This window comes from Gallus gallus, chromosome 2 (genome assembly GCF_016699485.2).
Source record: "Gallus gallus isolate bGalGal1 chromosome 2, bGalGal1.mat.broiler.GRCg7b, whole genome shotgun sequence".
Taxonomy (NCBI): domain Eukaryota; kingdom Metazoa; phylum Chordata; class Aves; order Galliformes; family Phasianidae; genus Gallus; species Gallus gallus.
Window position 1 is genome coordinate 35111616 of NC_052533.1, and position 15262 is coordinate 35126877.

The 15262-nt window shown below is 38.1% G+C and overlaps 1 protein-coding gene across 11 annotated transcripts in view; it reads right to left on the reverse strand.

The window, feature by feature from the left end:
- Window positions 1-15262, reverse strand: part of SATB1 (SATB homeobox 1) — a 91600-nt gene that overhangs the window by 33472 nt on the left and 42866 nt on the right. For all 11 annotated transcript variants that reach the window (XM_015281489.4, XM_015281485.4, NM_001199644.2 and 8 more), the window contains 3 exons: window positions 12438-12549; window positions 9513-9967; window positions 947-1159 (listed from right to left, as the gene is read on the reverse strand). In XM_015281489.4, the coding sequence (XP_015136975.1) occupies window positions 947-1159; window positions 9513-9967; window positions 12438-12549 (780 nt within the window). The remainder of the gene's footprint in view (window positions 1-946; window positions 1160-9512; window positions 9968-12437; window positions 12550-15262) is intronic.

The following is a 15262-nucleotide window of genomic DNA, read 5'->3' on the forward strand; positions in this document are numbered from 1 at the left end:
CTAGCAAAGTATCATTCCCACATATCTCTAGACCAGTTTGTTTTGTCCTTGTAAAGGTACAACCTTTAGCTACAGCAATGACAGGTATTTCAGAAAAGGTACTTTTTTTTTTCTCTCTTTTTTTTTTTTTTTTTGGAGTGTTTCACAATTGCATTTCTTTATTTCTCATGCGCTCTAAAACCAGCATCGAGAGTTTCCTTGACAGTCGCAAGGACTGCACCGCGCTGAATGTATGCATCTAATTCTGTCAGACTTTCTCATTTTGGGAGAATTAAAGAAAAAGTTACCCCAGATTTTGCAGAAATCAATGGGAGCTTCATGTGAACACAAACTAAATGAAGCTATAGTGCACATATGCCAAACTTTCAGAGCAATGGATCGTGCAAGACTGTTTTGTTATCCAGTTGTCAACAGCTTGACCTGATGAAGGTGCCCCCAGCGTTTTGGGAGGGAATCTTATCTCCCCTAGACGTTTAGTTCAACTTATTTGTTTTCTTGTATATAATTCTACAGGCAATACAATGTGCTCATACTTCTGCTTTCTTTCCCACTCAGTTTAGTTGTCCAAATCCTTCAAAATCCCTGTTTAAAACTCTAACATTAAAACAACACCTGAGAATTACAGGGAAAAAAAAATAAAGATAACAAAAGGCAGTATGATCCTAGACCAAATAAAGCTTGTGTCTCAATAGAAAGAGCAAAAATCTCTGTGGGGGCCATAAGGGATAGAGTTTATCTTAAAACTAGAAAATAGCTAGTAATGAACTGCTACTATCATCCATTACGTTTCTTAAATTTAATTTGTGACATGCACTGCAAATAATGATTCTGTGCGCATTTAAAGAACACAACTGCAAAATCTTTCCTCTTCTGAAGAAAGGCATCACCCAGCAGGACATGAAAAAAGCACAACAAGCAAATCCAAAAGACAGAGAGAGCAGTTTACTTGTGGAGGCCGGCTGGGCGGTGTGCTTATGAGAGGTGCAGGGCCCATGGCAGAGGCTGCGTTCAAGCTCCTTTCCCTTTCATCCTGGTAAATTCGATCTCGTTCAGCTTCTGGCAGCTGCAAGAAGTTCTGCATAGCCCGAAGGTTTACGAGCAAGGACTGCGAGGCAGTCTTGGGATCCTCTTCCTTTCGGAGGATTTCTGAGAGCAAGCCCTGTAGGGAGAGGGAAGAGAAAAAATGCTGGACAGTTAGCCTGGTACAATTGTCCCCTGCACAGCCACTGCTCATCAGTCCTCCTTCCACTGGGCTTGGAATGAGAGCAGCCAAACGAACTATTAGCTCCACACAGGAATATATTAATGGCAATTTAGGTAACAGAGAAGAGAGCCTCAATTGTGCTCTTAATTTTATTAAGCATCTGTTTTACATACAATACAAACTGAATCTGCCTAATAGGTCTCCTTCCTTTTACTGGCTTAACTTGCCATGAAATCTTTCACAGTTGCCAGACAATCACAAGAAGTTAAGAGTAAATGAAACACACATAGTCCAGAGGCATGATGAGGTCCTCAGGCTTCCCAGACAAAGCACACAGCACACACAGCAAATCTCAAGAAATGGCTTTCTCTGTTACTAGCAGCTTAAACAGCTCTTTGAAAAAAGTGATATCTCACACCTAATTCGAAATAATAAACTCATAATGTTCTTTAAGTACTTCTTAATGGACCCAGATCCATATTTTTAATAAGGCAGTACTTAGATGTGAAAGTTTTATATCGGAGTTTAATAACAGGTGACAAAACTGACCACTGGCCTCTGAAGGGATGCTCTCTCTTCTTTGACAAGGAAAGAGAGAGGTTTGCCCCTCTCCTCCCACTGTCTCCTTTCCCTCATCAGGACTACTCTAATTCTTATCCAATCCATTGCCTGGGCTTCATGTGGGCATGTGCTGTGTAGGTCCCTCATCCTAAGTCCTTTTACTAGAGCTGTCCTTGGACAACCGTCAGAGCCCAACAAGGATACACCAAAGAGAACATTAGGAATGAAAGAAAGCCAGCACCCAGGGCACGTGCAGCAGGCTGCAGACGACAGCATGCTGCCATCTCATACAAATCACGCCAGGTTTCCCACATAATCACTACATCTCACGTCTCAGCAATGGAGCAGGTCTGGGAGACCTAATTACTCTAATAGATGAAATATTTATGAACCTGTGAGTGCAACTAGAAGTTTAACATCAACAGGTTTTTAAAGTCTTCCCCCTGCCAAGTCCTCCTTTTAAATATGTCAGGTGTACAAAATGCTCTGCTGTCTTGAAGTAACAAGGCTTGCAGTAAGAAAATTGTTAATTTTTGCAAAAGCAAACACGAATTTCTTTTGAAAATAAATGCTATTACCATGCTGGGACAAGGAGAGGCTTCTACTGTAAGTGTAACAAGGGAGCATGAATGCGATATTAAAAAGCACAACCCAGTGCTCCTTTTCCTAAAGAGATATTGCATTTAAGGAGGTGGGGAGTGTTGTGCTTTAACTCAGGGGAAGGAGTAAGACTAAGAGAAGCAGTTCTGACTGAAGATATCCATTCCTACAGAAAGCTAGTGCCCAAGCATCAGCTCCTGCCTTCTCTGTAGTGACATCTTATGCTCGCAGCACCTAGGGAAGCTGTCATCTATCCCAAAAAGTCCTTTCTTATCAGGCAAAAACCCCATAAGGAGGTGCTGCTGCAAAGCCACTGCTCCCAGGCATCTGTGCTCAGGCAGCTCAGCACTCATCCAGTACAATTCTGAGCTCTGCATTTCCACGTCACCCTTCTGCCTCTCAAGGCAATGAGGATGAAGGTGTTAAACACAATGCTGGGGCCAGCACGGTCCTCAAGGATCCATATGGGTCTGCACAAACAGAAGGAAGGTGGGATGGAAAACACAAACTGCCTTCCCAGCACTGAGTCTGGAAAATAATTTGGAGGAGGATTTAAAAAAAAATAAAAAAATCTAGTGAATGCTTTCTTACCACTATTCTTCATCCCTCCTCTTTTCTGGTGTCCAGCAGAAACTATTTAGGAGGTAAATAAATGAGTTACAGACAAAAGCATCATTTGGGTTAAAACTTACACTAAGTTCAAAAATTTTCTTAGTGATTAGTCTCAAGAATAAACTTATTACAAAATGTGGACGTTAAATTCTCGTCTACATGGTTTACGTACTTCTAAGTACTCAAAACACACTGTTGTCACTGTTTGTCAGTGGTAGGGTTACAATACCCATTCTCCAAAGAGCATCAAAAATGATTCTGCGCCACTGGAGAGAAGACAAAGCTGTCTGCAGAGCACAAGATGTATGACTGAGGTGTAAAAATGCATGATTTCTGACTGCTACTGTGCAGAGAATAACTGCTACAGGATTCAAATGAAGAAAGGAAAGCTAAACTCAAGTGGACTGATCACTGGCAGGAGAGAAGGCTCCTTACCAACAGTCAACCACAGAAAATATTCTTGAAAAATACTTCAGCACATACTAGAGAAGAGTCACTGGAATAAGCCCTTGCCATACAGTGGGCAGTTAAAGAAAAAAAAAAAAAAGGCAGAAAAAGCTGGGTTTTTTGTGTGGATATTTTTACTCTATAGTGAAATAAACAAAGAAAATGGTTTTCCTGTTGTTTTTGTTTTGCTTTTAACTTTTCCTGCATTTGTCATTGTAACAATATCTGCAAGACCTCTAGGTGATCAGAAATGGCATTAAGTCCTCATTCTCCTCTCTTTTACCCACCACTGGCGTGAGTATTTGCATGAGTTGGGAGCACAGTAGAGGACATAGATGTGAAAAGAAAAGGGGAGATAAGAGCATGGGGAGAAGAAGTAAGGAGGTGTTTGCTTCAAGGGCATTTGAACCAAACTGTCAGAATATCTATGCAAATAACAGAAGATAACAGTGTAGTACAAGGTGTGGGGAATGTCTTACAATACAGTTTGCCTGCTCCAAATATTACTTTGTTCCTACTGCTTCAACTTTTTTAGCTCCAAAATTCACTTAGAGATGGTTAGACAAAAAGCAGAATGGGAAAATTCTAGAAAGAATACCCTTGTATCTTGCCATCCATTCTACAAGGCTTGAATTGGTTTGCTAAGCTGCAGATCTTGGTGTGGTCTCCTGATATTGTACCTCAGGTTGCATAACAGGCCAATGCTACTTGGCTCAGAGGTTATAGGGAAAGTCAGGGGCAGAGTCCCCTTCACCCATCCTCCCCGTTCATTCACACTGGAAATGTATTTTCATAAGAGGCTACCAGGAGCTATTGCAAAAAGAAAGTTTACACGTTATCACAAGTATAATTCATTACTAATTGCACAAAAATGTTCAATAAATATTATCAGTGCTTTCAAAAGCTAATTATGAATTCTTTAAAAGTGGAGATAAACGAAAGTGTCTGCCAATATGAACAAAAACACTGCCTATCTGGCCCCCAGTTTGTCTCCTCTTTGAACGTAATCACTGATTCAAATAGATTTTATCAGCCTCGTAGAACTTCAAAGCTCCAGAAGAAAAAATGCAATTTGCCAAAATCCTCTCCAAAATATGTAGAGCATCCTCGAACGCTATCTGCCTTCATTGCAGGGTGCTTAAGCCCCATGTCCAGGTGGAGGATTATTTGCAGGCTCCACCCACAAACCTGGATCCCTGCCAAATAAGTTATAAGCAGACACATTTATCTATGTCGCTTAGTAGCAAGAGGAGAGCTGTCATGATAGTGTAATAGCACCTTTTTACCTTTTATTCAATAGTGATATGGATAGTGTGCTTTTTCTTAAATTACAGTACGAAGAATTATATGAATACAGTGGCAATTTCTGTTATACTTAAGCAGGCAAATTTCTCTCTACCACATAATTTACAGAACTCAAATTCAATAAAACATTACATGATGGTCCATTACTGTTATCAATTTTGAATAATCCATCTTCATTTTTCATTTTACTGGAAAATAAAGTGTGCCAAAGACAAAGTGGAAGAAAAAAAAAAAGTGCCTGAGAAGGTGGATGGTGTAAACTTGGATGTTGTTTTAAAATTACATAGAGCCATTTACTGCATCCAAGTGTTCTGTCTTGAAATAGCTCTTGCCCAGAATTAGTATGGCACAGTCTTGAATACACAGAAGTTTTTGCATAGGAGAAGAGGCATTATCTATTAACAAAATGCAATACATCCTGGCAGCTAATATTTTAAACAAGTATGGGGGTGAAGGAAAAAGGAGGAGGAGAGAAAGGTATCTGGCAGAAACACTGAGAAGTACTCAAAAAACCCTGAGATGAAAAACTGTCACTTGTGGGAAGAGGAAAAATTACAATAGTCAGACATGGCAAAAGTGGCAGAAAGCACTCCTCCACTTTTCACCAAGCTAGAGATGGAGGTCACTCACCTCTGTACAGCAGAACCTGAGCTCATGCAGCAAATGTTATGGTTGAAAGCGTACACAAACAAAGACAGGCAACTCAGAGTTACAGTTCCAACCACAACCATGACTAACAGCTCCTCACTGGCACTGCACAGAGATGTCACCCTGCTGTGCACCAGTTTAAGTTACACCTCCAAGTCAAATGCCACACACACTGGTGGCTTTTCACTCCCTGGGTCATGTTTGCATTTACAAATGCACTGCAGATATGGAAGAGGAGTTTGTTTACTTGTATAGGACTCTGGAGGTGGTTCGGAGGAACAAATGCTGATGTTCCTCTCTAGCTCTTGTAAGATTCAAGCATAGTGAAGAGCCTCCAGTTTAACAGAAACCAGGCAGCCTGAGCCAGTGTTCTGCAGGGAGGCTGGCACATGGCACTACATGTTAATGCCTCCTATGCACCCCAAGGCTGCCAAGTACCACCCGGACCAGCAGGCTGACCACAAATGCCAGTTCTGCCAGCAAAGAGCCTGGGAAAAAACTGAACCACACAGTACATTGGTATTGCATGGAAAATATACTAAATTTATTAATTCTGCTGAGTGTCAACTGAAATATAACTTACTGAAACTGACTGAATTTGCAGCACAGTTTACCAAAATTACCCAAGCAAACTGAGAGACCAGTGAACACATTTGGTAGCTAAGGTTGAAGCGAAACTTGGGTCTGCTTGCACAGATCCTGACTCAACAAACTTTTCCATAGTGCACTACAAAGGGGCACTAACAGGATTCAGTCTGTTTCTTTGCAGTCAGTGAGCTGGAATAGCAACTGCTGAAGGACAAATAAAACTTCAGAGCCCACTGTGCACTGAAGCCTTCCTAGCAGGACTGCTGTGGGATTTCTTGCAGGGAGAGGTGCTCCAGCCTCCAAAGCTACTTCTGCTCCCTACAATTGTGCCATTGTGCATGTTTGGTGCTTGCAAGTTACAGCTTTCTGGACTTCCCTTTGATTAAACTTGCAAGGCACATTCCTGAGAACTGCACAGTTTTGAAACTTCCATGTTGAAGGCAAGGGCAGGGGGAAAATTATCCAAGAAGAGATTAAGAACGCCCTTTCAATTTTCTTAGGTGTGGCTGAGCTTTTTTCTCCATATAAATAGATGATCATTAAAAAACAATCTAGTCCTCAGAGGTAATTTAATCTAATTCTTTCCTTTAGGCTGGGCACAAGCAGAAATATTTCTAGGTAACATTTTCCCCCACAAATAAAAAAATCTGGAAAATGTTGGCCAAATGTTGAATTATGATGCTAAGCTGGTAGAACTCTCTCCCCCCCATTGCTCCAAAAACCAGAATTTCTGTAGTTGTACCGTCAAGAATAAGTGTGTAAAACAAGCGGTACACCAACATCTTCAGCCAATTCAACTGAAGTCCATTTTTAATGCCAAGACGCTAAGCTAATTTACTCTGAGTTTATAATTGACTTCCTTCAGTAACTCCTTTTACACTGAAAGCAAATCTCTCTGCTCATCTGAGAACACATCTAGACATCAGATTTTTTACTTCTTTTGTTTGTACAGAACTCCTAAGGTCTTCAGCCTTCAACAACCAACAATACGGTTCCTGGGCATGGCTCAAATATGCTTATGGCAATATCAAAAATGCCAGTGGTATTTTGAGTTAGCTTTTTCTCTTAGAATACAGATGAATTTAAACATGAATTTTCACCTGCCCTAGCAAAAAAAAAAAAAAAGTCAAGATATTATATCAATATTAGAAAAATAATTTCTAAATAGCAGGAGTTAATAAATGCTGCCTAAATTTCAGTTAAATGTGATGAATCCTTGAATAAAGTGTGACAAATTCTGAAGCACAGTAACCAAAACAAATTTAAATGCTTTTATGTAAAAAACACAGGTACATATGCCTGTACTTATACAACTGTTACTGAGGGTACAATGACAACTTTCAGTTTTGCAAAGATGGAATGCACCTGTAGCAAACTCCTCTGTGTTTCAGTGAGGCTTCACTCTCATGTGAAAAGTAGAACTTATTTCTTCACAATACTGAGGCCAATGTTGCCTAGGCTCCTAGTATTTTTCCTTTCTATTCCCTTCATTGGCCACAATAAATAGTAAATAGTACAGATAGTTACGTAGCTAGCTGCAAATACTAATTTGATTAGCTAACACAATTTGTAGGATATGGGGATACTACTCTGTGTTCTTTCAAGTTTATTTGGTTGAATATTGCCAAAATATATTACATATATATATATTTCATATCTTTTCTTCTTTTCACTGGATTTTTTTTTCAGTGTTCATGTTTGAATTTCTTCCTAGTTTTGGGTCACTTTGAGTATATTTTTACCAAGCTAGTTAACTACAATGTCTGTGGAAGAATAAAACTTTAAGAAAATCTTGTTATTAAGAATAACATTGTTAGTAAGAAAAATATCTAATAATTGGAAATAAGTATTTTCACTAGAAATCTGGCTCTACAGCTGCATTCGTCCCATCTCTAGAGCATCTCTATAAGGCACGTCATATAAATTCAAGGTCCAGTCAGAACCAATTGTTCTTGTACTTTAGATAACTATTGGTCATGAATGATAAACCAAAAACAGTATGAAAAATGAGTTGACAAAAACTGGACAAATGCGCTTTGGAAGGGGGAGCTGGGACAAAATAAACTGCTTTTAGGCAAGTCTGAGAAAGAAGTAAATAATAAATTATTTATTTTCACAATTATTTACTCGGCTTTTTGCTCAGGTAAGATGGCAGTTGCAAGCCTCAGTAACTTGAAACAACTATTAGTATTTCAATACCTTACAGTATCAATAGTTAAAATATTACACACCGCATTAAAGAAATCTCTGTCACTTATTTTTAGACACAATAACTGACATTGCCTGAACCCAACTTACATAAGTTGCATGAGTTCATGTATCCCATGAAATCTGGTCCTGAAAACCTCCTCTGTAGTTAAGAGGAAAGACACACGGACACACACACAACTCTACAGATAATTCACCCTATGACTGCTTTTCTTTTAGTTGAAGGAGGATGTAAAAAAATTTGAGGCAATACTCTTTCTCAAAATGATTACAAATTACATGCTGATTCAAATTTGGTACTAGTGCACATGAAACAGTTTTTATTCTCCAAGTGAGGAACATCAACATTTCAAAAGAATCACAAATTATATATTTTTAATATACTCAATAATGAGTGAATACTCATGCCCTAAGTTTAAAAATGTGGAATCCAAAGCAAACTTACGTACATTTAAAAATATATATTTCTTATAAAGAAATTTTATTTTCTGTTAAAAACCAGACTTTAAAAATTTTAAGGTCTTATTAGTTGCTCTGAGTATACTGACATTTCTTCCATAACTTCTGCTTGATTAAATTCCACGCAACATGGCATTAAGTTAAATTCATAGAGTAGAATAAATTATAACAGGGTTAGCTTCTAAAACAGGTGTAAAAAATAACACATTTTAGTGTTACTTATCAGCTTTGCTAGGGCTAATTTTTTCTGCACTGATGAGCTGAAGTATATGCTCTGACGTGGACACTGGCAATCTCAGAAACTAAAAACTGCAAAAACACATGAAAGAATAGAGGACCTAAAAATAAAGCTTTTCTTTTTTTAAATTAAGTCTTTTCAGAAAGTTTGCAAGAGTTACATTACTAAGACTTTCACCAAAAATGATAGAAATAAATGCAAACAAGAATAAAAGACTATCTCAGGTGCACCTGGGAGAGAATATCAGTGCATGCATATGGTCAGCACTGACATACCTTCATAACACAAATGCAACCTGTTGGGTGATTTTGTGTATGGTTCTGCAAAGTACTGTTTATTTCCTTTCCAGGGAAGATGGAGAGGAACAAAGACATCTCTAAGAACAGTGCGTATTCCCACAGCTTGCATTTCCACAAGCCTATCGCCCTGGATTTCTGTATTTTATCAACACAGACACTGGTCCTGCAAGGAAAAGTGCTTCCTTCACAGGAGCTAAGTGGCAAGACAGAAGTGAGGACAGATACTTACAAGGTGATAATTAGCAAATATATGAATTAATAATGAGAGAGAGAGAGAAAGAGAGGGATAGAGGGAAAGAAGGGTTCTCCTAGATTTGAAAGAGTAAGAAAAATAGATACTGACCTGAGTTCGGTTAAAAGCCACACGTGCAAATACTGCCTGTGAGATTCCTGCTCGTTTCAGTTCATCACGGACCCACTGGTAGATTTCGGAAGACACCTCTGTGTTTGTTGAGACCTGCTGCTCCAACGGCTTGTTCATGGATCTACTGACAGGAGGAGGGTGGTTCAAGTACTGTTGGTTTAAGGACTGCTGGGCTAGAAGTCTGTTCACTGCATACTGCTGATTCAGCAACTGGGCCATTACCAGCTGCTGATTTACCAGCTGAGGGCTAATGGGAGTAGATACAAGTCCAGGGTGCAGGTTTGGAAGTGGGGTCCGAACTGATGGTTGACTACCATGAGAAAGCTGAACAGGGGATGGAGGCTGTTCGGCTGTGTTCCCTGGGACCGGCTGCTGACCGAAGTTGACATGGTTGGCACCTTGCTGGGATAGTTCAGAAAGGCTATCCATCTCAACTATGACGGAAAAGAAACATTGAAAAAGCCAACATAAGACTGAATATCACAAATTTCATGCTCCTTGCAAAATGTGCTAACAAAAGTAAATAAAGATAAAACAGCATATTCAGGGTTGAGATTACAGGATTCTCCAGCCTAGACTGGCAGGTCTATTACAACACTGTTCCTGCTATTTGCCTTCAAAATTAATCTTAAAAATAATGGTGTAGTGGATACTAAAAAGAAAAACAAACCCACATTACAAAAATCTGCCCATCATTGACACTGAGTCCTTGGAGGAACCAGCAGAACATCAGACCAAAACAATGTCTTTGAAAACATGCATGTGGCAAAGAAATCACTGCCAGAGAGCTTTGCAAAGGTGCAATGCACCAATTGCCAACCAAACCATGAGTTGGTGGCTGCAGAGGGTATTCCCATAGTGATAGATGTAGGGTGCTCCAGACATGGCAGAAAACAACTAGGAGGAGGGCAAATATAGGAAACTTCTCTTTATGCTGCAGAAGATGCAAGCATAATGGTGACTGTGCCAGGAGTAAGGAGTGCTGTTACTGGAACATCCAGCCCAGAGAGAGAAGCCCCAGTGACTGGTTGTGTTACTCCTGTGGGGTCCCTGCCCCAACATCTGCAGCTCCCAGACACAGGAAGTCTGTAACAAGCAGGGTGGGGTGTGGACCTCCCTGTGCTCTGCTAATTTCTAGATGCTGCATCAATTGTATGGGACTGCTAGGAACTAGTATAATTTATGTAAATTACACAGATGGGCTGCTTTATCTTGCAACCATGTATGCATGTTTTTTTTCGGTGACTTGCAACATGGTTGATTTTTTTTCCTTATATTAACTCATCTGCCTTGACACGCCCTCCTTTTTAATTAACAACACAGTTTTTTAAACTTCAAGAGTTCTTCCAGTTTGCCTCTTGTGCATGATAAGAAGATATAGAATAACTCTAGGTTAATGTAAATGAGTCATATTTTTACCAGTATATGTCAATTCCAAAGATTTAGCAATGCTGATCTGGAAATAGCTTTAAGAAAACACACTTTATTTTAAAAAATCTAGTATCTTCATGGAAGTGTTGTAGCTATTTTTTCTTATACTAGTAAAATGTATTTAACAAGAATAGGCATAATGTGTGCTTTTTATAGTGATTACAATCTCTACCAAAAGGTATTCAGAAAAGATCACCCTTTTCTCCATGAGAATAATAAATGAAAGAAAAGGTCAACACTTGGACTCCCACTCACAGCCCTTCATCCTCCGCTGTCCTATGTAGGAACGTACAAACACATCTTTCCATGTGCTGGTTTCAATGTCCTCAAATGTAGGGACTATGAAACTGACTTGACGAGCCAGGTAAGGAGCATTTTGCAGGGTACGCCCCGCATTCATGGGCTCCACAGCAAAACTACTCCTACAGTGGAGATGGAAGGACATTCTGTGGAAAGGTCACCTTCCATGCAAGAGCTCTACCAGCATGGACCATCTGAAACCACATGCAAACTCACCACCACCTAAGAAGACCATAAACCCTTAGTACAGCCCAGTGTTGCACAGAATATACAAACTAGGTGAAGGAAAGAAGCCACCTGTTCTCACCAGCAGAAAGTAGAGATCAACCCATGTGGGCCATTCACTTGGAAAAGTAATTCAAGCAATTATCACAAAAGTGATTCATGGTCTTCATTACAGCCTTAAGCTGTAAAAGGCAAGGAACCCATTTTGGTAGATGGATGATTTTGCTTCAAATACTAAGAGCTAAGTCAATCTCAAAATCTGGTCCAAATTGAGGTCCCATTTCTTCATTCTACTGAAAGCTATGTAGAAATTTTCTGACATAAAGTGTTCAAAATTATGTTAACGGGTTTAAAAAATAGTTTTAAAAATGGACAATACAGGAAGATAAAAGGTACTATGGAGTTAATATGCCTCAGTGGCAGATTTTCTTCTCCTGTTATTCACTCAAGTTTAGTAAAACAAGCAAACAATTGTCACAACTATTTGCTAAAATGAATTGAAATCGGTCCTAAATTCATAAAATTACAGCATTCTTCTTGGAATGCAGTGATAGTTATGGAAACCTTCTTCTTTATACATACATTAACCAGAGCAAGAAAAAAAAATACATACATTAGAAAAATTCAGCACATTACAGTTCCAGGAACAGGTTTTTAAACAATTATTCTGGGCTGTAGAAGATCTCTAGATTTACAGAATGACAGCTTTACATCTCTGGCAACCCAAGTCAGTGCGGCTGTTTCAATAGCAAATATTTATTTAAATGAATTCTTTTGCTATATATGTACTTTCTACATCTACTCATCAAAAGCATCCTAAACTTATCATAAAGGGACCTGGCTTCTTGTGTGACTGTGACAGACCTCAATGTGACACATAACTGTATGTATCCACCATCACAGCAATTTTTAATTCTTTCTTTTTTTTTTTTTTTTTTTTTTGCTTACCCATCATATCTTTTGCCTTCTTGAAATGTTTATACCACCTTCCAAATTCCTGACATTTTGCTGCTGAGACATTTGCATAGTAAGTGCTGTTCACAATGGAAGAAATCATACTCTGTGTGAAAAGGGGAGAGGAAAAAAATAAATCTGTAATACAGAGCAGTACAAGTCAAAGCACAAATAATTTCAATTGTTGAAACTATTACATTTTTATACTTTGAGAATCATATTGCATTCTGATCCTGTTATCCAAAGCTTTTTAAAAAAATCATTAATTGAATATAAAACCAAACCCAGGTATATTATAAATGAGAACAAAAAAAAAAAGCAGACATACTAAAGGAAGAACAAAGTTATTGACTAAGAAACGTCAGGCCATAGGATGGGCTCAGGATGTAAGATGCTAATCATGAAAATCCCTTTTGTTTGTTCTATTTCTGCTTTTAAATTTGATTGATGTTTCACATACCAACACAAGTTTGCAAGCATACAGATGCTATGTCGACTCCAGAAATGCAAGCAATAACCCCAATAAGACCATTCCCATTCCCTTTGTAACACTTACACAGAATAGAACCCGGAAAATCAAAGGACCAAAATTTATCTGAATGAGTGGTAGGTAGCAGGGTGGTAAAATGCTTTCTAGAAGAATAAAATCTGTGTGTCACAACCCAAAACAATTCTGGACTTTGCTAAACGGTATTTCAAATGATTCACAGAAAAAGGCTTATGAAAAATTCTTATTGTTGTGTCTAATTCTGTAAGAGGATATTAGCCATAAAATATATCTTTTTTTTCCTCAAAGGTTCTCAAGATATCAGATAATTACAGTGAGAAATTTACCTTCTGCTCAGCTTTAACCAATTCTTAAACAGTGGAATTCACAATGTCTAAAACTTTCAGTTCTCATACATTCCTTTACAAAATCAATTAAGAAAAGGCCTTAACAAATGAGGCACTGCTTCAACATGAAAATTACATTCAGTGTATGATGTATGAACAACAAAATTAACAAATGTAATTTCAATAGACTGAACTTTGTCAACCTTCGCATTTCTATAAGGAAAGTAGTTACTTTTAGCTTAACTACAAGAATTGTCCAGCATATCGAGAAAAAAATGACATTCAAGAAGACAAAGCTCTGATTATTATGTTTCTATGCTATTCAGCATGTAACATTTAGCTGTATTTCTGCTGTCGTAAAATCAATGTACAGTATGAACTCTTTGTTACACAAACTGCAACAATCACTGGAAGAAATAGTTTGGAGAGAAAATGCCATAAACATTACCGTAACTCTTCTCTTATAAGGCTAGTTCAGCTTCTAACTAAAAGTATCTTGATTACTGATCGTAGTGAAGTTGGTTATAACTATTCGTTTTCTAACACAGTACTCAGTAACGTGCTATTTGTGGAGTCTCAGAACTGCTATAGTGAGGCGGTATAACTGATGCCAAATGTGGATACCCTCTACTCATCAGGCAGCTATTTTAATGTTTCTCTGAATCACTAAAATTCTTACCATTCTGTGATATTAATCTGGCATTTCTGAAATTAACTATAAGCCTTTTGACAGTGGTATAAAAGGAGACTGAAATCTTAATAGACTTTAGCCTGGATGACCTGAACTGAGCTCAGTTAAACCCAATTTCAATTTTCAACATAATAGCAGTATCATTAATGTCTAATACTTACAAAATTATTGTTTAAACTATTTTACAGATTATACCACTTTAAACACGAGCCCATGATACATAAGGTGTGATTTAAAAAGTCCAGTGAATCTGAATTCTATGACAAATTCTATAAATGCACAGTTACTCTACGTGCAAAACCTGTAGATCTGCTTGTGCAAAATGGGGAACTGCAAGAGTAATAGGCCACTTTCCATATGACATTAAGCACATTTTGTGGATGCCATTTAGATTTCAAAGTGGTTTTCTTTTATTTTACTTTGGCCACTTCAGATGTCTTCTCCTGCTCAAGTAACTTTGGTAAGTATGAAAACGTTTAAATTGATAATAATTTTAGTAAGTTACCTATTGCCAATGGATCTAGGATTTCCTATTTCTCACTTCCATGTCATTTTCCAAAGGAGATATGACAATGAAATAGTTGTCTGTAACATCCTCTGCTTCTTCAGAAATAAATTTAATGCAGTTAATTTATTTTACAATCAAACAGGGGACTAGTCTGTTTAAACAACACTACTAGGAACTTTGCCTTCTCAGACAGAGTATGAATCTGAGACTATGATGGCTAATAATGGGATTTTACTCTATACCTTCAAAGAAGATTAAAAAAAAAAAAAAAAAAAAAGCCACAGACATTATCTTCGTCTTTTAAAATGAAAATTATCCTCCTTTTTCTTTGAGAACACTCACGGAAACTTTCAAGTGATATTACCTACGCTAAGAATCCTCATCAGGAGGAATCAATGATTTATTTACTAATTCACTGAAGGCAAAATTTTACAAGCCAGATAAAATATTACTACCTTGTTAACTCGGAAAATAACTTGACAACATTGAATTTCATTGTTTCTATTCTTTATTTATTATCTTGTCATCAAAGCTGCTGCTATGTCACTGCAAAGAGATGCACTTTGCTGTGGAAATTCCTATATAATTCCTACTGCTGTATAATATCTAATGTTTTAGCAGCAGTTTATATATATACAGATGCCCACTATGCTTAGGGCTTAAAACTGAGTATCAAACCCTCTGAGTGGTACTCAGAGATCCACACTCTAGACTATAGGTATACTGACACTTTCCATATTTCCCTGGTCTTTACATATGAGGAGCTCCCAGTGTCTAGTCTCATGC